The 26,335-nt window shown below is 45.7% G+C and overlaps 1 protein-coding gene across 1 annotated transcript in view; it reads left to right on the forward strand.

Moving 5' to 3' along the window:
* The first annotated feature begins 10,105 nt into the window (after nucleotides 1–10,105).
* The window catches only part of LOXHD1 (lipoxygenase homology PLAT domains 1), a 146,513-nt gene continuing 130,283 nt past the window's right edge, over nucleotides 10,106–26,335 (forward strand). The window contains exons 1-3 of the mRNA XM_088653195.1: nucleotides 10,106–10,427; nucleotides 17,897–18,011; nucleotides 25,165–25,245. Coding sequence (XP_088509321.1) covers nucleotides 10,106–10,427; nucleotides 17,897–18,011; nucleotides 25,165–25,245 — 518 coding nt within the window. The remainder of the gene's footprint in view (nucleotides 10,428–17,896; nucleotides 18,012–25,164; nucleotides 25,246–26,335) is intronic.

The following is a 26,335-nucleotide window of genomic DNA, read 5'->3' on the forward strand; positions in this document are numbered from 1 at the left end:
ACAAGCACTTCTAGCCTCTAGGCAGCTGTCCACAGGTCTGGGCCCTATGGAGCAGGTGGAGCAACAGTGGGGCCCCTTCCCTCCCCCAGCTTAAATACCCCCCTCTGATGGATTGCGGGCCAGCAGCCTGAGACTTCTTCTGCATGGAAGTCATCACTGATTTTATCTTACCTTATCTTTTTTTTTTTTTTAAAAAAAATGGTTTTACAAAGTCAATCACACAATTAAGATTCTTAAAAATATTAAAATAAAACAAGATTTTCCCGATTTTCCCACAGAGAAATAGGACCCTTCCCCCCAAAGAGCACATTTACAACAATGAGGTCTGTGTGCAGTCCATGAGATTCTTTTGTGAAGAAATTATGCCACATGGTCTCAACGTGTCCAGAAATATTTTTGCATTTCTAGGGTGGCGGGTGTCAGTAATATATATAATGGAATCGCCTGGGTTGTTTACAGCTTATCTTAGCGGATCACATTTCCCCGGAAGAGCCTTGACATTCATGCTTGACTTCCCCGACTCTCTTGGTAAGAAATGAAAGAGGTTTCAGCTTGCTGACAATGCCTTCCTTTGGACCCCATTGTCATCTCAGCACCAGGCTCTGAAGCAATTCGATTAGTCGGGGTCCCTTTCCTGTTGTCTTCAGAAGAGGACGACTCAGAACCAGGGGAGTGGTGGTGGGAGAACATAATGGCTGGATGCCGAAGAAACATCTGCTTGAGTGAGTGAGAGGAACCAGAGGCAGAAGAGCAGTTTTGTTCCTGCACCACTAGGAGGACTAGACTAGGTCCAGGGCTTTTCTTCAGGCGGAACTCGCCGGAACTCAGTTCTGGCACCTCTCAGGTGGGTGCCATTGCCATTACAAGAGTACAAAGGATGCACTGAGCCTCTTGGGCTTGCCGATTGGAAGGTCGGCGGTTCGAATCCGCATGACGGGGTGAGCTCCCATTGCTCTGTCCCACCTTTTGCCAACCTAGCAGTTCAAAAGCACACCAGTGCAAGTAGATAAATAAGTACCATTGCGGCAGGAAGGTAAATGGTGTTTCCATGTGCTCTGGTTTCCGTCACGGTGTTCTGTTGTGCCAGAAGCTGTTTTGTTCTGCTGGCCACATGACCTGGAAAGCTGTCTGTGGACAAACGGCGGCTCCCTCAGCCTTTGACTGGACTTTGACTGGACTTAACCTTTGACTGGACTTAACCATCCAGGAGTCCTTTACCAACAAGGGAGGTGTTCATGGTGAATTCCGGCATTTCTTTTTCTTGAAAAATAGCACTAAGTCTCATGGCCCAAGTGAGACCAACGGTGTGATGCCGAGTTGTGTGTTGGACTGGACCAGGGTGATCTGGTCAGATCTCTGCCTAGCTTATTGGACGATCAAGCCCAAGGCATTTTGGAAGGTAACTGGACTGGGGATTTAATTTTACTTCAGCGTTGTCAACAGGGCAGCACTGTGGGCAGAAGGCTGTGTGTGAGCAAGCTCTCTGTCTCACACACAGCTCTGGTGCCTGCCCCTCAGCAATTGCTCCCTGAGGCAGCTGACTCCCTCCACCTAACGGTAGAGCCGCCCCTGGGATGAACTCAATGCCGGATGCAATCTCTCAGCGTACCGTCACAGGCTAACATTGTTGCTCTGTACGTTGCTTGGAACAACTTGGAGAAAGGGAGAGATACCTTACCACCAACCACACAAAAAAATGATAATGAATCTTTGAAGTGCTACAGTGTGTTTTGCTATTTCACCCTATTACATATTCTCTAGGAGGGCTGATGAGGAGGAAAGGAAGTAGCTTGAACTGGGAGGAGTGGACGGGGGAAAGGCAAGACAATTCCTCAGTTCCATTTAGGATGCCATGAGCAGGGGGTTGTTCTGCCTTCTGAATTTGAGGCTGGGCTGAGGCACAGTTAATGTGAAAGGGAAGAAGTGTTAAAACATTGCCCTCTTCTGGACACAACTGGACACCTGATATTTAGGAACGGCAAGCTCACCATAGTCACATAGGAAGCTCCCGTATTAACTGAGTCGGACCATCTAGGTCAGGGCGGCCTAACTTTTCATACCAAGTGGGCTGCAAGAGTACTTTGACACGGAACCCATGGGCTGCACACTGTCTTGTCGCACTGCAGAAGGGAGCATGTCCAAAATTTGACACAGACACAGACACAGACACACACACACACACACACCGCCCTCGTATTGCCTTCCCAAAGCCAGCTAAGCAAGGCACTAGGCTTTGAGGAGGACGTGTTAGGGCTCTGACAGGGTCCTAGAGTTCTCCCACCTTCTTCCCAAAGCTGGGAATGCACTAACTGGGCTTGGGGAAGGAGGTGGGAGGACTCTAGGACCCTATCAGAGCCCTCACGCCTCCTCCTCAAAGCCCAGTGCCCTATGTATGAAGGTTAAAGTGTATATTCACAACCCCACCTTCTTTTGCCTCTGGCCCTGCTCAGCACTATCGTGTGGCCCCCAGAAGGCTGCTTGGAAGGGAATGTGCCCCCCAGGCTGAAATATGTTATCTAGCCGAGCCTTAGAACTACAGGCCTGTGCTTCCTCCATTATACTTACAGCTCCTGTTCCCCTGTTCTCCCTGATTTCCCACTTCCTTTTAGTGTTGAAATGCATGAATTTTATTTTATTTATTTATTTAAGCTCAGAGGAGAAGGGGTTGGGGTTTTGTGGTGCATTCAGCTGGAGGGGTTTGCAAAGCAGGGGGACATCTCATTGTTTTGCAGAGCTCTTTGGGGGATGGGGGAAATTCAGTTTAGTTTGCATTGCTCCTCCTACCCAATTTGGATTTCTGAAACAATATGCAGAGTGATTCTTTGAAATTTGCACTTTTCCATATTTTTCAGCGCAGTTCTCTAGCAGGGCCGGTTCGTCGTAGACCCCCGGTGGCGCAGGGCACCATGGTGCCGGCCCGCCAGGAGGGCGCGTGAGCTGCGCCCGCCCGCTGGCCGGCCGGCCGCCGGTCCGCTGCGCAGCTGTGCGCGGTGCCCACCTGCCCACTGCGCTGGGAAACGGGGCGGGAGGGCGCCGGAGAGATTGCGCTGTGCCTGCCCGCCGCGCAGCAGCGCCGCGCCCACCCGCCCACCGCGCTGGGAAACGGGGCGGAAGGGCGCCGGACTGATCCGGCGCACCATGGCGACAGGGGCGCTTAAGACGGCGCTGTTCTCTAGTTCATTAAATATGCATATACTGAGGTAAAGTGTGCATTAAAAGGCATGGTGTAAATTACGTACCAAAAAGACATTATTTAAAGGGATATTGCTTTGGAAAAATGTGCACATTACGAGAACTTTGCACTACAATGTTAACGAATATTCATGAGGACCTATTATTATTATTATTATTATTATTATTATTATTATTATTATTATTTTACAAACTGATGTAGAAAAGTGGGGAACTGAATTTGAGACTGGAACAATGAGAAACTGAAATTGACAGATCCGGTCATCCGTAGGGAAACTGAAATTGACAGATCCGGTCATCTGTTGGGAAACTGAAATTGACAGATCCGGTCATCCGTAGGTGCAAGCGAGAGAGCTTTGAAATCTCCCTCTGGCTGGCTTGGAAAACAGCTGGACCCCACAGCTGTCTTCAAAGCTTCATGGCTCCATGTGAGTTGCAGAAAGGAAGGGGAGAAGCAGCCCCCTTTCATTGAAACTCAGATTGCTTTGCAAAACAGCTCCAGCGCCTGTCCCTTTCCCCAGGTCTAGTGCACAGGACACATGGGGGGCAGGGGGGTGCACTGGGTGGCCTCTTACTGCGGTACATGCAGCATGCCCGAGCTACACGTCCCTCCTGGGAGTGACACAGAAGCTGGGATAATTGCTGGTGCATCAAGACCAGAGCATCTCATATTAGGAGCTTATATTGCAGCTGGAGACTCTACTGGGCATCCCCAACCTTTGGCCCTCCAGATGTTTTGGACTACAATTCCCATCATCCCTGACCACTGGTCCTGTTAGCTAGGGATCATGGGAGTTGTAGGCCAAAACATCTGGAGGGCCACAGGTTGGGGATGCCTGCTCTACTCCTTCCTGGCTCTCATTCAGGTCCTAAACAATACAGATGCTTCCATGTACTTTCCTCTCCTCCTTGAGTAGCCTCATGTGCAGCTTGACAGTCACTGAAATTTTTGCTTGACTTCCATCTCCTCTGCTCCTGTAGCCAGGAACCCAGGCAGATGAATTAGGGGCCCCCAGAACTGGCTTAGGGATGTCCAGACCTGATGACCTCCTCAGGGTCCTTAGCAGTGTGGAGATCTGGTGGAGGTGGTACGTCCTGCTCCTATAGATCCTCCTCTGTGGATACTTCAGGTCTGAGGTCCTGGCAGGGCTGATCCCCGACAGATAATTTAGTGGTTTGCAAAGTTGCAGTCCAAGGAAGTGGAGGAGAGTTTTGCCCTTCCTGCAACTCCTTTTCCTCAGATGTCACCTCAAATTACGCACAGAGACACCGTTATTTATTTGTTGTGTTTGTCCATATGCATCTACAGTATTCACCCCAAAAGGTGCACTCCTCCATGGTCTCCCAAGGCAGCTGGATGTCAACAACAATGCATGTATATCCTACCTGGAGCTCAAAGAGCTCAAGATGGCAAATGATGTTCACACCCTCCCATTCTGTTTTATTTATCACAACAAGCCTGTGAGGTAGGTTAGGTTGAGAGACAGTGACTGGTCCCCATTTTCACCCAGTGAACTTCATGGCCAAGTGGGGATTTGATTCTATGATTCTATGAATGTTCAGATATAACTTTTCAAGAATCTTTTTTTCTTTCCAGCAGGGGGCACTCTGTCCTTAGACTTGAGGTTGGCAAACTAACAAGAGGATTCCCATCAAGAGAGAGAGAGAGACCTCCCTTTTCCTTCCTTTTCTTCACTGATTTCAGGCAACACACTGTGTTGTGTGATGATAAACCATCATGACTGAATCTGAGCAAACCAACTGAAGGCCAATTCACACGTCTTACCTCCCTTCTTATAACAGGCACACAGGGCTTGTTTGTTTAAACAATATATAATGCTGCTTTATATACCTGCCTGCCTTCCATCTTAGAATCATAGAATCATAGAATCATAGAGTTGGAAGAGACCACAAGGGCCATCCAGTCCAACCCCCTGCCAAGCAGGAAACACCATCAAAGCATTCCTGACAGATGGCTGTCAAGCCTCCGCTTAAAGACCTTCAAAGAAGGAGACTCCACCACACTCCTTGGCAGCAAATTCCACTGCCGAACAGCTCTTGCTGTCAGGAAGTTCTTCCTAATGTTTAGGTGGAATCTTCTTTCTTGTAGCTTGAATCCATTGCTCCATGTCCGCTTCTCTGGAGCAGCAGAAAACAACATTTCACCCTCTTCTATATGACATCCTTTTATGTACTTGAACATGGCTATCATATCACCCCTTAAACTTCTCTTCTCCAGGCTAAACATACCCAGCTCCCTAAGCCGTTCCTCATAAGGCATTGTTTCCAGGCCTTTGACCTTTTTGGTTGCCCTCCTCTGGACACGTTCCAGCTTGCCAGTATCCTTCTTGAACTGTGGTGCCCAGAACTGGACACAGTACTCCAGGTGAGGTCTGACCAGAGCGGAATACAGTGGTACTATTACTTCCCTTGATCTAGATGCTATACTCCTATTGATGCAGCCCAGAATCGCATTGGCTTTTTTAGCTGCTGCATCACACTGTTGACACATGTCAAGTTTGTGGTCTACCAAGACTCCTAGATCCTTTTCAAGCCAGGTGTCACTCATCTCGTCTCTCATGCAGCCGTTGACCAGATCCAGACCTATTTAGCTTTGGTAAAGGTGATGCCCTCATGTGAGTCTGGGACATACATGGTCTGGAGCTCACACAAGTGATTTATTCAAGTGAATAAAGTGTAACATTGAAGGAGATCATGCATAGGGACATTAAAAGTGTTAGGAACCACTAAGTGAAAACCACTCTATTGCTGCAATGCTGTAGTCCATAGGAAGCTGCCTTGAGTCATTAGCTCAGGATGCCCAAAACTGAATGGCAGCATCTCTCCAGGGTTCCAGGCAAGAGCTTCAGATGACGACTGCAGGGTCTAGGTCAGTTCATATGGGCAGAGGAGGTCATTTAGGTATTGTGACCCTGAGCCAGTCAAGGCCTTATAGGTCAAAACCAAAACTTGGAATTGGACCCAGAAACTAATTGGCAGTTTCTGCAATGAAAATAGGGATGTCCTGTTTCATCACCACCATCATTTTATTATTTATACCCCGCTTATCTGACTGGGTTGCCCAGCCACTCTGGGCGACTTCCAACGTATATAAAAACAGACTAAAACATTAAACATTTTTTTAAAAAATTTCCCTGTACAGGGCTGCCTTCAGATGTCTTCTAAAGGTTGTATAGTTATTTCCTTGGCTTGAGGGTCGCCTAACTCCATACCCTCCAACATTTGTCTGATAAAAATAGGGGTGTCATAAAGAAAAGTGGGACATTCTGGGATCAAATCAGAAACCAGGACGGCTTCTGTAAATCTGGGACTGTCCCTGGAAAATAGGGGCACTCGGAGTGTCTGATATATTCCATGCGTAGAGCAGGCTCCATGCTGTAAAATTTACTATGGTGTGAAGAAAGCCACATTATTTTGAGGGCAGGACCCAGCACACAGTGCCCCACACAGAGGATCAAATGTCAACTAGGGTTATGATTCTGCTATTCTGTCATTTTGTGTGATGCCTGGGACCTCAGAACATGGCTTGAGAGCTTCCTATGGAAAACCAATGACAATAGGAGCCGCGATTTTAAGTTGACGGTCTTGCCGCTAACTTGGTTGCTCTTGCCTGATCATTCTTTATGCATCAGTGACCTTCTGTTCTGCTATTCAAAGAAAGAACGAAAGAATAAAAGGCATCACAGTGTTCTTCGGTGTATTACTTTAAATTTAATTACAGCAGGTATGTCGGCAGGGACAATGGCTTTGATGGAGAACTCTGATCTTTGATTTAATTGTCCAAGGTGGGAAAACTCAAACGCTTGATCGTGGACACTGGCTTTTCACCTGCACATTTGCTCACTGTTATTCTCGCCAGATCGCAAGTGAAAAGAAGACTTTAAAAAGGTGTTGAAATTCAGAGCAATTTACTGCTGATAATAGAATCTAGATGTGCTATGGGTAAATAATCTTGCTGATCTTTTTTTTTTTTGAAATAGAACTGTTTTTCCATGACAGAGACCTTTGAAAGGAGTCTTTGACGGGAGGCATAAAAAACAGGGGCATAGTGTGGGGTTTGTGTGTTTAAGGCGGTTGTAGCACAATTTCGAAGGGGTGCGAACCAGGTGCCCCTACACAAGGCGTTGGCTTCTGGAGGAAACCTGTGTCACCCTGGAGCAGGCATCCCCAAACTGCGGCCCTCCAGATGTTTTGGCCTACAACTCCCATGATCCCTAGCTAACAAGGCCAGTGGTCAGGGAAGATGGGAACTGTAGTCCAAAAATCTGGAGGGCCGAAGGTTGGGGATTGCTGCCCCGGAGCATCCTGGCAGGTCCTGTTCCAAGCTCCCCATCCTTACCTGCCTGCCACCAGGGGTCTCTGGGCCCCAGAACCTGGCCTGGCCTTGCTGCCGTGTCCCTGGCCTCTTGGCTGAATGGCCTCCCATCCAGCGCTTGCTAACTCCTTGCTTGGCGTGCTCCCCAGACGGTGAGCAGGTGTGGATGAAGGGAGGTGAGCAAGGGGTGACCCCCAACATGCACTGGCCTGCCGCTCATCTTCACAGGCGCCGGGGGGGGGGGTTCACCCACCAAGGGCCACGTCGACTGGCTGGGCTTCCCCCTGTGCTGACAGGCAAGAAGTACAGTGCAGCCCTGCTTGGCCACAGTGGAGGGGGTTCACTCTGGCAGTACCAATGGGGAGGGCTCCGCCTCCATGCCCTGCCCCGCAGTGCGTGTGCCCGTCCGCCCCAAGAGCTGGCAACCCATGCTACACCACTGATCATAAAACAATCCAGCATGAGAATCCCCTTCCCCTATGGGTCCCAAATCCCTACATATATATATAAACAAAAGCATTTTCTGTAGAAAGCTAGACTAATGTCCTTTACAATGTGCATGTTTTCTATGTGCGGGGATATTTTGGGGAATAATTTAATTGTGCAATCTGTTCCTTCTCCTCCGCAATCCTCCTAGTGGTGCAGCAACGAAACTGCTAGCACATTTGCTAAAGCTAAGCAGGGTTCAGTATGGTTTCAAATTGGATGGGGAACCACAAGCTGGGATTCCTGCATTAAAGGGGGTTGGACTAGATGACCCTTGGGGTTCACTTCCAACCTTACAATTCTACAATTCTAAGTGATGTGGCCCAGGAACGGTTATAGCTGTGGTGTAGTGGAGGGGGAATGTAGAGGAGCACAGTAGGGCACAGAGATCAGGAATGATGATGCCATTTGCTGGAGCACCTGAGGAATTGATGGGTGCTCTTTGCTCTGGCAAGTGAATGAGGTGATAGCGAGGCTTTTGAGTTCGTTTGTCATCTGCCCTGGGAGTCACTTGAAAGAAGCACAATTTAGAAGTGCAATAAGTAATAAACACAGAGGGGAAAAAATAGCAGAGTTTAGATACTTCTTTCTTTCTTTTTGAAAATCATTTTTATTTGATTTTACAATGCAAAATCATAAAGGAAAATAATCAAATACATACCCATATGCAGAGATTTCTCCGATTCTCAGGACTCCCCCCCCCCATCCCCTCCCTGGAGTCCCATTTAAAACGTTTAAGACTGCATCTTCTTCAAGCTCTGTAACTATTGTATCAATCCATATTTTCCATAGTAATTGTTACACTACAAGTGAAGTCAAAATCCTGCCAAAGTTCCCATCTGCTTACAGTGGTCTCTTAAGCAACGTATAAATTTCTCCCATCCTTTTGTAAAGTTTTTGTCCTCTTGATTCCTGAGCTTTCCAGTCAGCTTTGCCATTTTGGCATAGTCCATCGGCCATTCTTCTCTGGTTGGAAGAACTTTGTCTTCTTTCCATCTCTGGGCATCCCAGAGACAGAGTTCAGATACTTCTTAGCCTTTCTTTGGCCAGGCTCCTACTTCATACTAGCAGTTTAAGTGCGAACACCTCTTTGATTTGATTTAACATGCGCATTCGCTTTTCCCAACGACAAAATATTGATCTTGAGGCGGCTTAATGATGGCACTACTGAGAGATTTCGGGGACCAAACCTTGGAGCTCACGCAGGCAAAGTATTTGCTCTCTCCCCTGGTCTATGGCACTTCCCCTGTCGACTTAGGGAGTTTCTCTGCGACAAAGTTTGAGATCCCCAGCTGTAAAGCAATCCTGAGACCCATGAATAATGGAGAGGGAACTGCAAACCAGCCAGATAAAGTAGCTGGATCTCTCTCTCTCTCTCTTTTCATCTGTCCGTCTGTCTTGGGGTCAGCTGACCGAAGGAGCACCAGGTGATCTCCCCCCCCCATGCCAAACGTAGCCAAGTCTTCTGAAGCTCAAAGTGGGGCTGTGAGGAGAGCGGCGTAAACTTGCCCCAATGCATAAATCTCACTCTGGGCTCAGGCCACGGGAGAATTTCATTATGCGCTCCCTCCCTGACCTACATTTGAAGGGATTCTGGCTTTCATTGGCTAGGTGTGACATGGTAGACTCATGGCAGGATTTGATCTCAGGAGAGGAAAGCTCTTCTTTAAAAAAAGATGCCGAAGACGGCCGAGGTAGGAGGAAGCAACTCTGATCAGGCCAATGAATAAGTAATGGAACCGAAAAGGAGAGAAGGAAACGAAAGATGTGAGCAGAAGAGGCCTTTGGGCCAAACAGGTGGAAGACAGGAGGGATAAAGTTAAAGGCAGTCAAAGAAGCAACCGTCTGATGGGATTATTGATTGCAAGCAGGGAAGGAAGTTCACAGCACAGGCATCGAGGGAGGTGCAGATACGAGGGAGCTTAGAGGAAACTAGCATCTTTCAAGAGGCAGAAGAGCAAAGAGGGACACAGAGGAGAGAATCAAGGGAAGAAGGGTTGAGGGAAGTCCAAAGAGCCTGAGAGGAAAGGCCGTTGCGGAGGGATGAGGAAAGAGAAGGGAAAGTGTAGGTGATAACTGGGGGGGGAGAGGATGAGTAGATCATCAGATGAGGAAGACGAGGGGGTGGAGGAAGATGAGGAGATGACAGAGGACGAGGACAACGAGAGGAGTGAGAAGAAGAAGAAGAAAAAGAAGAAGAAAGAATGGAGCGACAGCGAGGAAGACGACGACGATTACGGTGGGAAGAAGAAGAAGAAGAAGAAAAAGAAGAAAGGGAAGAAGTCCAAGGACAAAGACAAGAAGAAGAAGAAAAAGGATGATGAGAATTTTGCTGAGATGTATGAGCAAGAACTTCGGGATTATCACTCGGATTCTTGCCATGAAAATGAAGATGAGTACAACAAGAAAAAAGGTAAGCCGGGAGAGATGATGATGATGATGATGATGATGATAATAATAATAATAGTTATTTATTTATTTATTATTTATACCTTGCCCATCTGGCTGGGTTTCCCCAGCCACTCTGGGCAGCTCCCAACAGAATATTAAAAGCATGACAAAACATCAAATATTAAAAACTAAAAGTCTTCTAAAAGTCAGGTAGTTGTTTATTTCCTTGACATCTGATGGGAGGGCGTTCCACAGGGCGGGCACCACTACCAAGAAGGCCCTCTGCCTGGTTCCCTGCAACCTCATTTCTCAATGAGGGAACTTCCAGAAGGCCCTCAGAGCTAGACCTCTGAACGATGAACGATGGGGGTGGAGACGCTCCTTCAGGTATACTGGGCTGAGGCCATTTAGGGCTCAAAGGTCAGCACCAGGACTTTGAATTGTGCTCAGAAACGTACTGGGAGCCAGTGTAGGTCTTTCAGGACTGCGGTTATATGGTCTCGGCGTCAGGGATCCCTTTGCACTGATGCTCAAAGCTGTTTTAGTGATGTTTGATTTACATGACAAAGCGCCAGATCAGTGTGATGTGATGGGCTAAGTGATGGATGGAGACCTCAATGTATATCCTGCTTAGCCATGGAGCTTAATGAGTGACTCTCGAGCACCCAGGGGTGTTGTGAGGATGGAATGGAGCGTGGGGCTGGATTGGACCTTGCATGCTGCCCCGAGTTCATTGGGGAAATGGGGGACAAAACCAGAAGAGCTCGAAATGGTGCTTTACACGGGGGGGGGGGGAATCCTTGCCCCAGGCAGCCTACAGTCAAAATTTTGACAGCTGGAGTGACAGCAAAGGAAAAACTGGGAAGGAGGGTGCAAGGGTAACGAGAGACGAACGTGAGGATCATTGAAGATGCGGACTGCATTTAATTATTTACTTACTTACTTATTTAAAATATTTATAAGCCACTTTTCTAGTTAAAAAAACCACCCAAGGCAGCATTTAGAAACCAAGAAAATCAATGATGAAAGAATAAAAAGCAGTAAAACACTAAATGATTCAGATCACCACACCCCCCTCCCTGCCATAAAAAAATAGAAGGAGAAGCAAATAATAAAGTTAAACCATAGCATTAAAGTTCAAAAATTCAGTTTGTACAACAGCCCTTTTGGGTAGGCCACTTGTTATCATCCACCTGAGATAATAACTTGTGAAAAGAACAAAGGCTGAGTCCAAGCAGCACCCTCTCTCATAGGACTGGCTGCATGCTTAGGACTGGGGTTATTATGGGGAAAACGAAATTGTGTGTCTGGTGACCAGCTCCCTCCCAGTGTGGCTCATACAAAATGTGGGGTCCTATAGTTCCTCTGCTCTGTTGGCAGTGGATTTCTGGCTGACGGGTCGGGATCCAAGGTGGGTTGCAACAGCAGAGCACCACCGTAAAAATGCATGATAAAATCATTAAGAAATTAAGAAAGTTCCTAAATGCATGAAAGCAAGCCCTGTGTCTGAAAAGGTTGAGGACAAGCACGCTGACCCCAGTTCTACCAAATATGCAACTATGCAAGTTTTGAATCACAAAGGGTCCCTCTACTACAGTGTTTCTCAACCTTTTTTGGGCCACGGCACACTTGTTCCGTGAAAAAAATCACGAGGCACATCACCATTAAAAAGTTAAAAAATTTAACTCTGTGCCGCCCTATATTATAATTATGACTGTAAGAAACACTTGCCAAATATTGCTTTCCGGCAGGTTAGTGATTAGTATTGGCAGCCGCCAGGCTCGTTTGCACTGAGCTTTGGGAAAGAGGAGGAGAAATATTGCTTTCCGGTGGGTCAGTCTTGTTTTTTGGCGGCCGCCAGGCACGTGACAATGCAAATCACCCTTCTCGTCGCCGCACGTCGCGGCACACCAGCCAGCGTCTCGCGGCACACTAGAAACGCTGCTCTACTACCCTGTTGTGAAAGCAAGCTTGAAATCGTAAATGTGTTGTAAGCTTTGAGCTATTTGCGTCGGTTCCATTTGAGGCCATCTTTATCTTCCTTCGGAATCATAGAATTGTAGAGTTGGAAGGGTTCAGGAAAATCATCTAGTCCAACCCCCTGCAATGCAGGACTATTGCAGCTGCCCCATCCATAGCTGCCAAGTTTTCCCTTCTCTCGCGAGGAAGCCTATTCAGCATAAGGGAAAATCCCTTTAAAAAAGGGATAACTTGGCAGCTATGGCCCCATCCAATTCTGGGCACCACAATTTAAGAAGGATATTGACAAGCTGGAGCGTGTGCAGAGGAGGGCAAGCAAGATGATCGAAGGGTCCGGAAACCAAACCTTATGTGGAACGGTTGAGGAAGTTGGGTATGTTTAGCCTGAAAAGAGGAGACTGAGGGGAGAGGAGATATGATAGCCATCTTCAAATATCTCAAGGGCTGTCTCATGGAAGATGGAGCAAGCCTGTTTTCCTCTGCTCTGGAGGGTAGGACTTGAACCAGTGGCTTCAAGCTACAAGAAAGGAGATTTCAACTCAACATCAGGAATAACTTTCTGACAGCAAGAGCTGTTCTACAGTGGAACGGTATCCTTCGAGAGGTTGTGGACTCTCCTTCTTTAGAGGTTTTTAAAGTAGAGGCTGGATGGCCATCTGTCATGGATGCCTTAGCTGAAATCCATGCGTTGCAGGGGGGCTGGACTAGATGACCCTTGGGGGTCCCCTTCCAGCTCTACGATTCTATGTGATTCTTAGCTCTGAGAAGTGGAAGGATCCACCTTGCCTGCAGGAAGCATCAGGCCCTTGATATCTCTGTACAAGTAGCTCTAGGAAGTCAGAGGCTTCTGGCAACCTGAAATATCCAAACAGCCTCGGCGAGGAGCATTGCTCTTTCACGGGCTCATCACGGGGAATGAATACTTGTAAGATGATATGTATTTAAAAACAGGCTGCATTCAATAATGAGGGAAATGAAGAGGACCAATTTACTAATTAATTTACACCTTGTCTTTCAGATCTCTTGGGGTAGGTCTGAAAAGGCAAGTGTGACTTTCTAGTGTTACTTTCCGTTCTGCTTCTCAAAACCTGGGTGGGTGGGTGAGTGATCTGATTTTATATTTAACAGATCAGTAGATCACTGGGCATTTGACTGCTGAAGATCTTCTATGTACATTGTAAAAATAAACCTGAAAAATACTTCAGCATCAATGAAAAACAGGGATGGGGAATTTATTGGACAGCTCTAACAATCAGTAAATCCTTCCTGATGTTCAGTCAGAATCTCCTTTCTCGTGACTTGAAGCCATTGGTTCGGGTCCTACCCTCCAGAGCAGGAGAAAACAAGCTTGTGACAGCCCTTGAGATATTTGAAGGTGGCTATCATATCTCCTCTCAGTGTTCTCTTTTCCAGGCCAAACATACCCAGTTCCCTCAACTGTTCCTCATAAGGCTTGGTTTCCAGAACTGTTGATCAGATACCCCCAACCCTCAACATTTTCACTTTGCCTAACTCAGGCATCCCCAAACTTCCACCCTCCAGATGTTTTGGACTACATTTCCCATCTTCCCTGACCCCTGGTCCTGTTAGCTAGGGATCATGGGAGTTGTAGGCCAAAACATCTGGAGGACCGCAGTTTGGGGGTGCCTGGCCTAACTTCTCCAGAAAAGTATTGTGTACAACAATACATGCACTGAGGTAATGTGTGTATAGAAATGCATGCATTAATGGGAAAATGATACATACAAAAATGAATTATTCTAGGGAAACTTGTTTTGTATAAATAAGAATTGTGTAGAAAAACGTATATCAGGGATCAGCAGAGGGCCGGTCCACTGTCCCTCAGACCTTGTGGGGGGCCAGACTATATTTTTTTTTTTTTTTGATTGTAAAAAGCATCTTTATTAGGTTTCATAAAACATAACAATTTAAAATCGTAAAGCCATAATATTGAATATGAATCATATAATACTATAATACACATATAATACTATATACACATATTCCTAATCAAAAGAAAAAAAAAGAATAAACAGAAAAAAGAAAAAAGGAAAGATAAAAGAATTACCTTCCGAGTCATTTCCCACCGCTTACCTTCTGAATATATTTTAAAATTGCGTTACTTTCATTTGTTATAACTGTCTCAATTTTGATTTATTTTATTTTATCATATTATTGTTTTCCAAATTCTAATTTTCCTCATGACAATCTAATTTAAACAGATCATCAACTCTGTTTTAACACCAATTCTTTTAAAATATTCCTCTACCACTCCCCATTCCAATTTAGATTTCTGTTTAGAGGTATTTCGAATTGCTGCTGTCATTCTCTCTAGGTTCATGAATTCAATTAGCTTTAATTGCCATTCTTGGATTGTGGGTAGATCTTCTTTCCTCCATTTTCGAGCAATCACTAATCTTGCTGCCACACTCGCATATAAGAATATATTTCTCTTATTCTCAGGAATATTATCTGGGATAATGCTCAATAATAAATACTCTGGTTTTTTTCTAAAAGTCAACCTCAACATTTTTTTCATTTCTTCATAGATTTCGTCCCACCATTTACGCATTTTTCCACAGGCCCACCAACAATGGAAAAAATTTCCTCCTTTTCCACCACATTTCCAGCAATTATCTAAATCATTCCTATAAATTTTGGCTAATTTACTGGGGGTCAAATGCCATCTATAGACGAGTTTTAATATATTTTCTTTTATATTCGTACTAGCTGTGAATCGCATTGAAACTTTCCATGACCTTGTGGGGGGCCAGACTATATTTTGAAAAAAGAAAGAAAGAACGAATTCCTATGCCCCACAAACAACCCAGAGATGCATTTTAAATAAAAGGACACATTCTACTCATGTAAAAACACGCTGATTCCTGGACCATCCACGGGCCGGATTTAGAAGGCAATTGGGCCGGATCCAGCCCCCGGGCTTTAGTTTGCCTACCCATGATGTATATCATAGCAGAAGTTCACATTAAAATGCTGATGAATTTTCAGGAAGACTATAAAACTCTCTCTCTCTCTCTCTCTCTCTCTCTCTCTCTCTCTCTCTCTCTCTCTCTCTCTCTCTCTCTCTCTCTCCTCTCTCTCTTATGAGCAAATGCAGAGAACTGCATGTAAGACTGGGGAAAAAGAGAAACCAACACTGACAGATTCACCCCTCTGTAACTGAACCTGTGCTCATTCTTCTATGGTTGTACCTCTACAAAGTTTGCAAAGGGTGGAGAAATACATCACTTTCTATCAAATCAGCACGATTAGCATTGCTTGCTAATCACAATGGATACCTGTGGTGTGGATTTGGCACCTCTCTGGTAAATGTGCTTCCCTGCCCAGCACAAACTGAAATTAGATCACAAAATCTGCCAGTTTCTGAACCAATATCTGCCAGCGCTTTGAAGAAACCAATATGTGTTTTCCTGGCTTCCGAAAGGTAGACCGATGTTTTGCTCCCAGCTAAGATTCCGAATGACTCAAGGCACTCATCATGCAATGAGTCAGAAATAATAACATTTGACTTTGCAGTGGCTCACCAAGAATAATAAAGCCCTTGGAATTCCTGCATGTGCCTGCTCAAAGTTGCAGTGCTTGGAATTGCAAATATAGGAAACAGCAACCTTTGCCAACCTGATGTCTTACCAAGGTTTTCAACTGCAATTCCCATCAGCCTCAGCTGGAATAGGTGTTTTGCTTGGGGCTGACGGGAGTTATAGTTTGAAATTTCTGGAGGGTGCCAGGATATGCTATATAAGGGTTGCCAGCCACTCATAATTTACATGGACTTGTCAACTATTTCAGGAGCCCTGTCTAAAATAAGTAGAAAACTTACTCTTAGGGCTGCAGCATTTAACTGATTTGTTTTATTAATCAATTTCTTTTTAAGTAAACTTCAAAGATGACCCAATTAATTGGTCAGCAGCTAAAAATAAAAGGCATTATTTTTAACAACAACAACAACAACAACAACTTATGGCTGGGTTTCCCCAGTTCCTCTGGGCGACTTTTAAAAACACAAGAAAAAAAATCTAACATTAAAAACTTCCCTAAACATAGCTGCCTTCAGATGTCTTCTTTATTTCCTTGACATCTGATGGGAGGGCGTTTCACAGAGCGGGTGCCACTACCAAGAAGGCCCTCTGCCTGGTTCCCTGTAACCTCACTTCTCGCAGTGAGGGATCCGCCAGAAGGCCCTTGGAGTTAGACCTCAGTGTCCGGGCTGAAAGATGGGTGTGGAGATGCTCCTTCAGGTATAATGGGCCGAGGCCATGTTACAGGTGTTACAAATATCAGCCAATGGAAAGATGCATCTCAAAAGAGGTGTTCTCAAATTATAACCCAGAAGGTTATAATTTGCACAGCCACAAACCATGGTTTACATTGGCTTCCAGTCTTCCAACCAACCCTGAAACATGTCTTGTCACTGCACACATCACACCAAATTAGAATCAAGCCTCTTTAACTGTATCATGTTTGCATCAAACAAAAGGGTGTCATTTGTCAGAACTTAAGGCCATAGGAGGCCTTAATTTCGGGACTTTGAGGCTCTGACCCAAGGAATCAGACCATGCACTGTTCAGGAGTCAGGGCCAGCCAGAAAGCACAAGCGAGAGAAATGGCTGCTTTGTGAGAATGATATTTTAAGGGATGCCAATAAAGCTGCACATGTTAAATAGTTGCATCCCAGAATGCCTTGCAAGACTGCAGAGGATTCTGGCATACAGCACTTGGATTGCATGTGGCTCTTGGCTTAATTCTCTTGTAATGGAGAAAGGGTAGACACTGCAGGGATGGGGCAGGAATTCGATTCTTTTTTTCAGTTTAGTGAAAAATTAGCCCATTAATACTCCTCAAACCTAAACGTGAACCAAGCACAAGTATCCTTTGAAAGTTGCAGTTCTCTGAATTTTGCAGTGCAGTTCTCCAAGCAAATAATGTGTTCAAAAATGCTTATATTGGGGGGAATGTGTGCTTAAAAATTCATTATGAGTGAAAATAACATACCAAAATTCATTTTGATTGCTTGCAAAAATGTGTTTGCAAAATGGTATATGTTAGAAGAAATGTACACTAAAATGCTGATTATTATTATTATTTCATAACTTTACCTGCCATTCTTCACCTGAAGATCACAGGGTGGTTTGCTGTTTGAAATCACAATAATACATACTATGATGAATTTTCATGATGACTTGTTTTTAAAAATTGTAAGCTGCTGCAGGAATATGGAGAATTTGAGGTTGGAAAAATGAGAAACTGAGGCACAATGAAATTGACAGAGTTGTTCACCTCTGCTTCCCGTCCTAATCTTCCTCTTTTTATACTTTCAGAAGTGAGGCATTGAAAAGATCTTTGCTCTGGATCCTGACCTTACTCTAAAACGAATCTTGTTTCAAATCTTGACAGTGGGTTCCATTTTGACCTGTTGCTCCACTTCACCCCGGAGAGGAAGACACATTCTTCCTGCTGGTTTCATGTGTTTCCTCCCATTTGTCCCCACAGTCTACGAAGTGGTGACGGTGACAGGAGACGTCCGAGGAGCGGGGACCGATGCCAATGTCTTTGTTACCCTCTTTGGAGAATTTGGCATCACTCCGAAAGCCCATCTGACCAGCAAGTGAGTCTCGCTAGGTATCTGTGAACTCAGCAGCTTTCTCTGCAGTAAGCTAATACGAGAGATTTTGGTTTGCAATGTATCTTGATTCACACTGATGGATGCAGCACATTCTAAACGCATGCGAAGCCTGTGAGAAAATTTGAGCGACACCTGCATGTATAACCAGAACCCTCACAGACCCAGACATGTGTTAACCCTTTTGTTACCGCTCTGTTTTGAAATGCCCATTCAGAAGCCTTTTTTCGTTTACCCCCTCATCCCAAAACGTAAAAGCTCATCTAATGCATATCCCGACCATTCTGTAGCTTTGCAGAAAGTGTACTATAGTTAACTGAGCCACTTAAAAGCGCATTGAAGTACAGCGTGTGGTTATTGTCAATAGGCGAGACTGTGCTTTTGCATAACTGTTTTGAGGCGGGAAAGATATTGGAATGGGAACAGACAGGCTCGGTGCAAAGAGGCGAGTCTGACATGTGTAGACCTTGTTGCATAGTGACAGGCGAGCTGTGTGAATGGTAAAATGCTTATATGTCCTGCTTTTCATGAAATATAAGTACAGATTCAATAGACCCACATCCAAGCAGGTTTAGGGGGCTGTGTAAATCAAAAATTAGGGTGGCTGAGCCCCTATGGTTCTGAATCAGAAGATGTCACAATCATAGCATTAATGAAAAAGAGGGATGGGTAATGTATAGAATCATAGAATAGTAGAGCTGGAAGGGACCCTGAGGGTCATCTAGTCCAACCCCCTGCAATGCAGGAATCTCAGCTAAAGTATCCATGACAGATGACCATCCAACCTCTGCATAAAAACCTCCAAGGAAAGAGAGTCCACCACCTTCTGAGGGAGTCTGTTCCTAGGGTTGCCAGCCTCAATAGAGGACAGGACTTCTGTGCCTTTAATTGCCCTGCTCTCTTTGGAGTCTTTGAAACCTTAAAGAGAAACCAACAGACCATTTGTTTAATTTCCAAGCAAAGGGTCTGCTGGTTTCTCTTTAAGGTTTCCAGACTCAAAAGAGAGCAGGGTGATTAAAGGCACAGAAGTCCTGACCTCTATTGAGGCTGGCAACCCTATCTGTTCCACTGTTGAACAGCTCTTACCATCAGAAAGTTCTTCCTGGTGTTGAGTCGGAATCTCCTTTCTGGTAGGGTTGCCATATTTTGAAAAGTAAAAACCAGGACCCCCCAAAAGTTGTTAAGCTTTTAAGGAAACCCCCCAAATTGTCCAGGACAAAATGCTGCCTTCCAGAGATTCCCCCTGGACATCACTTTGGCCTTTGAAATCCCTGTAATGTCCCAGAAAATCCAGAAGTATGGCAGCCCTATTTCTTGTAACTTGAATCCATTGTAACTTGAATCCTGCGACAAGGAAGATGGCTGGTACAACATCCAGAGAGAGCCAGTGTTGTGTAGTGGTTAAGAGCGGTAGACTCGTAATCTGGTGAACCGGGTTTGCGTCTCCGCTCCTCCACATGCAGCTGCTGGGTGACCTTGGGCTAGTCACACTTCTCTGAAGTCTCTCAGCCCCACTCACCTCACAGAGTGTTTGTTGTGGGGGAGGAAGGGAAAGGAGAATGTAAGCCGCTTTGAGACTCCTTCGGGTAGTGATAAAGCGGGATATCAAATCCAAACTCTTCTTCTCTTCTACAAAGCGGTTTGTTTTCTTAATGGTCCCACAGTCTTACCGGAGAACGGTCAACAGTACAATCCTACTCGTGTGTCGGAAGTCACACGGAGTCTAATGAGGCTTAGCCCCAGGTAAGTGGGTAAAGGATTGGCTAAAAGGACAACCCTAACCTCACTTCCTGGGAGTAAACCCCCTTGAATCCACTAGGACTTACTCATGAGTAGCCATGGCAAGGATTGCACTGTTAGGCTCCCATACTTGTGTTGCTCCAGGTTCTCTGCTATGCTCGGTTGCTTTCCTTTGGGTGTCAATGTATCACCGAAAATGTTAATTCCATACCATAATGCCACATTTTCTCCATGTCTACAGCACTGACAAGAGGTACCTGAAACTCTTTTAAGTTCCCCCCTCAAAAGATCTTCTTTCTCCAGTGAAGCAACTCAAACACGAAAACCTTATAAAGACAGATAATATGGGAATGGTAAAGGAAATGCATGAAATTTCAGGCCTCTTTGCCATATTTGAGAGAATTAACTTGGAGGTGGTGGAGATGATTTCAGAATACTCAAACGCATTCAGTGCACCAATTTGGCTCCTAGTACACTGTAGATGTTTTAGACCACCATTTCCATCAGCCCCAGCTGGTGGTGGGATAGAAATTGAGTTTTGTGTGCATTTCAGTGAGAAACCACCCAATTCACACTCTTCAAATGAATGTGTGAGGTGAAACATGGCTATCCTTTGAATTTTGCATTTCTGTGAATGTTACGTAAGGGTTCTTCAACCAAACGTTGTGTACAAAAGTGCACCTATTAGTGAAAACAACATACAGAATTTATTAATTCAGGGGGAATTGTTTGCAAAAAAATGTGCATATTATTCAAAACAAGAATGGGTTGATTAGGAGAAATTTGCTGATGAATTTTCGTGAGGGTTTTTCTTCTTAAAAATAATAAATTGCTGCAGAGATGTGGAGAACTGAAGATGGGGAAAATGAGAAATTGAGACCATATTTGCACCAGACATTTAAAGCAATGTGTTATTATCTTAAACAATCATGGATTCCCTCAGAGATTTGCAGTTTGTTAAGGATGACGAGAGTTGTTAGGAGACCCCTATTCCTCCCCACAGAGCTACAATTGCCAGAGTTCTCTGGAAAGAGGGACTCACTGCTAAACTGCTCTGTAAACTATAACTCTGTGAGAGGAATAGGGGTTCCCCTAAGAACACTCATCAGCCTTAACAAACTACAATTCCCACGATGCTTTGCTGTGTGTGTGGGGGTGGGGGTGGAGCCATGATTCTTAAAGTGGTATAATACTGCTTTAAATGCCTACTGCAGACGGGGCCTGAGATAAAATGACAGATTCATCCACAAACATTGCAGCTGCACAACAGCGCCCATAACAACATGTTTCTTATTTTCATTTACGTATTTATTTTTCATCATTTACATACTGCTTGACTGTAATAAAAAAACCTCTAAGAGCTTTACACAAACAAACAAACAAAACACTAGAACAGGCATCCCCAAACTGCGGCCCTCCAGATGTTTTGGCCTACAACTCCCATGATCCCTTGCTAACAGGACCAGTGGTCAGGGATGATGGGAATTGTAGTCCAAAACATCTGGAGGGCCGAAGTTTGGGGATGCCTGCACTAGAATTATCAGTGAAAGATATGCCAGCATTCCACATAGGCTTGTCAAAGCAGAAAAAAAGAAAAAGGTTTTAAGCAATCACTGAAAGAACTTTTTGTGTTCTTTGCCATACTGAAAAAGTACTTTCTCATGCATCTCCTGGTCATCCCAGTCAGTCAGTTTCATTGATGACCCCAGAATGAGCCGTTAAGCATTCATTGCTAGGAATCTTCTTCAGCATTAAAATTAACTCTCTCCTGACTTAAACCTGCAACTGCACTCCACCTTACCTTGCCAAATGTCACAAAAATAGCTTGCAATTCTTCCGAAACAGCTTCCCATTTGACCTTTTAAAGTTCTTATTCAATGAATACCCTGCTTGATGTATTTATGCACCGTTTGATTGTAAAAAGAAAAAGAAAAACACCCTCAAAGCAGTTTACAAAAAGACCAACCATAAAACCAGCAAACAATTACATTAAAGCATACAAGCAGTTAAAATACCAGAACAGTTTAAAATTGACACCAGCATTTCTAAACATCAGGGGTAGGCTTGTCTAACCAGGAATGTTTTTTAGCAGGCACTGAAAAGAGCAAGGTGCTTGCTTGGTCTCAATAGGCAGGGAGTTCCGAAGTGTAGGTGCTGTCACACGAAATGATTGAGTTCTTAACAAATGTGGAAGGGGTATTATGTGTCACCTGCAGCAATGCCAATTCCACACTCGAGTAGGCAAATATGTGGCAAGGCGATCTCGTAGGTAAACTGGTCCCAAGTTATTAATAGCTGGGACGCGGGTGGCCCTGTGGGTTAAAACCACAGAGCCTAGGGCTTGCCGATCAGAAGGTCGGCGGTTTGAATCCCCGCGACGGGGTGAGCTCCCGTTGCTTGGACCCAGCTCCTGCCCACCTAGCAATTCGAAAGCACGTCAAAGTGCAAGTAGATAAATAGGTACCACTACAGTGGGAAGGTAAACTGCGTTTCCATGCGCTGCTCTGGTTCGCCAGAAGCAGCTTAGTCATGCTGGCCACATGACCTGGAAGCTGTACACCGGCTCCCTCGGCCAATAACGTGAGATGAGTGCCGCAACCCCAGAGTCGGGTCATGACTGGACCTAATGGTCAGGGGTCCTGTTACCTTTTATACTAATAGCAACACCTTGAAATTAACCTGGGAGCAAATCAGCAACCGGTGTCGATCTCTGAGCACATGCTGACAAGGCGTCACCCCTGTCTGAAATCTTGCTGCAGGGTAATTGCTTTTCAGGGCTTCCCAATTCCCATTCTTCTCTTCCCCATGGTCTCCTCAGAAACAAAACAGAACAGAACAAACTTAACAGGCAAAACCAGAAGGAATTTATTCCTGCCTGTTAGCTCCAGCTAACATTTGACAGTAATAACCGATTCAACGGCAAGGGTGGCAAGAGAGCATGACGTCTACCCCACCCCACCCCCGCTCCAAATTTGTCACGCTGTTCACGGAATATGGCAAAAGGATGGAATCTCATGCATCTCTGCGGCGGGCTGTTTTCGGAGCGTTGACGGATGATACGCCTTGCGGAATGCATGACATTTTAGACCCCCTGTTTCGCTCCACGGCGCCGATTGCACAAAATGCCATGCATTTCCTCAAAGGTGGCACCTTTTTGGTCACCACAAGGCTTTCTGCTTCTTTCCCTTTCACCACTGCGTGCTGCCACATCGGTGCATGGCAACGTCACCTCTGCATTTCGGCGACGCACCCCAGAGAATGGTCACCACAAGGCATGCTGCAATCACGTGAAACATCTTTGCAATAGGTTCCCCGTTCCCCACATAAACATACAGGAATTTGCATGTCTCTGTGTGTCATCAAGATAAGAAACATCCATTCCAGAGGTCCCCCAAAGTAGATTTCACTTCCTGCTTATGTTGCATCTACGGTATATTGTTTTAGGCTGGGGTGGGGGCAAGTCAGTCTGAACAACATCTGTGGGTGCTGTCCAGGCCTGCTATCCAGTGAAGTTTAGAATTTATTGATCCAAGGAGCCCACTGGGCCTCTTGGGTTTGTTGATCAGAAGGTTGGCGGTTCAAATCCCTGTGACAGGGTGAGCTCCCGTTGCTCGGTCCCAGCTCCTGTCAACCTAGCAATTTGAAAACATACCAGTGCGACTAGATAAATAGGTACCACTGTGGCGGGAAGATAAATGGCGCTCTGGTTTCCGTCACAGTGTTCTGTTCTGCAGAACCAGTTTAGTCATGCCAGCCACATGACCCAGAAAGCTGTCTGTGGACAAACGCCGGCTCCCTCAGCCTGAAAGCGAGACGAGCACCGAAACCCCATAGATGCCTTTGACTGGACTTAACTATCCAGGGGTCCTTTACCTTTACCTTTTACATAGTTCTCTTCCTCCTCTCCACTTTATCTTCCCAACAGCCCTATGAGGTGGGTTTGGTGCGCTGGTGATCTCCACTAGGGTTGCGGCAGGGCAAAGCGTCTTCACCCTGGCATGTCCTTCACCGGGAATGTGGCTGGGTGAAGTGTCTTCATAAAGGTCTTACCTTTACTAAGGCATGGCGGCTGGCAGTGGCTAGGGGATGGTGGGCTGAGACAGCCTGGCTGGGTTGGGGGGGTGGCATACGTGTGACATCACACATGTGCGACACCCCCCTCTATGTTGGGCACAACTCAGTGCCTCTGCCTAAGGCTGCAATCCTGTGTACAATTAAAGGTATCCCTGAATGTTAGGTCCAGTCGCAGATGACTCTGGGGTTGCACGCTCATCTCACTCTATAGGCCGAGGGAGCCAGCGTTTGTCTGCAGACAGCTTCCGGGTCATGTGGCCAGCATGACTAAGCTGCTTCTGGCGAACCAGAGCAGCGCACGGAAACGCCGTTTACCTTCCTGCTGGAGCGGTACCTATTTATCTACTTGCACTTTGAGGTGCTTTCAAACTGCTAGGTTGGCAGGAGCTGGGACCAAACAACGGGAGCTCACCCCGTCGCGGGGATTCAAACTGCCGACCTTCTGATCGGCAAGCCCTAGGCTCTGTGGTTTAGACCACAGCGCCACCCGCATCCCACTGTGTACCATTATCTGGGAGAAAAAACAATAGAACTTACTTCTGAGTAGACATGCATAGGGTTGCAATGGAAGAGACTGAGCAGATGTTCAGGATGTTCCCTGGTTCAAATCTCACCTGTGACACGAACTCTCCAAAGTAAGAGTTTTGTCCTACATCTTAGATTTCCATGCATACCAACGAAAAGGTAATAGCAGCACCCCTTCTTCACGAAGCAAGCTGATCCTAGTTTCTGCATATTGTGGAACTTGGGAGAACATGGATCATTGTTTCCGTCCTAGTACCAACTTTCCCTTCCTCTTCTCTTTCTTAAATTCCCTGCCTTCACTATTCCTTGCTTTTCTCCCTAGTAAGACCAGCTACCCTGGCTTGTAGCCAGCACTCTTCGGTTGTTAGTACTCCTCTTCTCTTGACTGCGTCCCCCAATGCTGTCTTTCATGTTTAAGAAACCAAAACAATGGCAGAAGCACAAGACACGCACAGCGTGACCCTCAGTCCGAGGTGTCTGTCCCAGCCAAAGTGACCCCTCCCTTTCCTCAAGGGAGACAGACTGTGAGAATTCCGTGCTGCCTCTTTCATTCTCTCAGCCTTGGAATGTTCATGGACATTCTGATGCCTCCCACCAACTCAGCCAATAGGAGCCAGAGGCTTCATGGCCACCGCTGTGCATTACAATAGATAACGGGAGCCCCCCCAAACTTAGGTTCAAATTATCAGGTGATGCGTCAGCTGAGTGGTGCAAATGCATGTGCAGACCATCTGTAACGATCACTGTTAACTCCTTCTTTTCAATAATTGTTCTTTCTGGGGGCATGTGTATATTTCAGGAGCAGCTCTGCCTTTGAGAGGAGCAAAACGGATGTGTTTCGAGTGAGAACCAACAACGTTGGGACAATTAAGAAAATAAGGTAGGGTAACAGAACCTACCACAATACGGAAGACCCAGAATATTGGGTTCCCCTGAACTACATAGTCTTATCCAGGGGTCAGCAAACTTTTTCAGCAGGGGGCCGGTCCACTGTCCCTCAGACCTTGTTGGGGGCCAGACTAGATTTTTTTTTTGGGGGGGGGAGAACAAATTCTTATGCCCCACAAATAACCCAGAGATGCATTTTAAATAAAAGGACACATTCTACTCATGTAAAAACACGCTGATTCCGAGACCATCCACTGGCTGGATTTAACGGCCTGAAGGAGCGTCTTCACCCCCATCGTTCAGCCCGGACACTGAGGTCCAGCGCCGAGGGCCTTCTGGCGATTCCCTCGCTACGAGAAGCCAAGTTACAGGGAACCAGGCAGAGGGCCTTCTCGGTAGTGGCACCCACCCTGTGGAATGCCCTCCCACCAGAGGTCAAAGAGAACAACAATTACCAGACCTTTAGAAGGCATCTCAAGGCAGCCCTGTTTAGGGAAGCTTTTAATGTTTGATGGATTTGTGTTGGAAGCCGCCCAGAGTGGCTGGGGGAACCTGGCCAGATGGGCAGGGTATAAATAATAAATTATTATTATTATTATTATTATTATTATTATTATTATTATTATTATTATTATTTAGAAGGCAATTGGGTCGCATCTGGCCCCCGGGCCTTAGTTTGCCTACCCATGGTCTTATCAGACAAATTCATGGGCTTTTAGCAATAAGGTGCATATCAAGTGCCTGAATTATAGGCAGCCAAGATGGCTTTTTAGCAGGGCCAGATTTAGGTTTGAGGAGGCCCTCAGCTACTGAAGGTAATGGCCTTCATATGTCCAGCTGCCCTTTGTCAACAACAAATTGTCACTTTTTTGTGTTGAATATATGCTATATGGTAATTTATGGACCTAGTGGCCATTTGCCACTGTTGCTGTATGTAGGTTTTATTTCATTTTTTAAAATCTTATATTTTGGAAATGTACATCCAGTTTTCCCCCTTTAATGGTTTTGGGGCCCCCAAGAGAGTGGGGCCCTAAGCTATACCTTGTTTAGCTTATACATAAATCTGGCATGGCTTGCTAGAT

The sequence above is a fragment of the Zootoca vivipara genome, chromosome 10, assembly GCF_965207765.1.
Source record: "Zootoca vivipara chromosome 10, rZooViv2.hap1.1, whole genome shotgun sequence".
Taxonomy (NCBI): domain Eukaryota; kingdom Metazoa; phylum Chordata; class Lepidosauria; order Squamata; family Lacertidae; genus Zootoca; species Zootoca vivipara.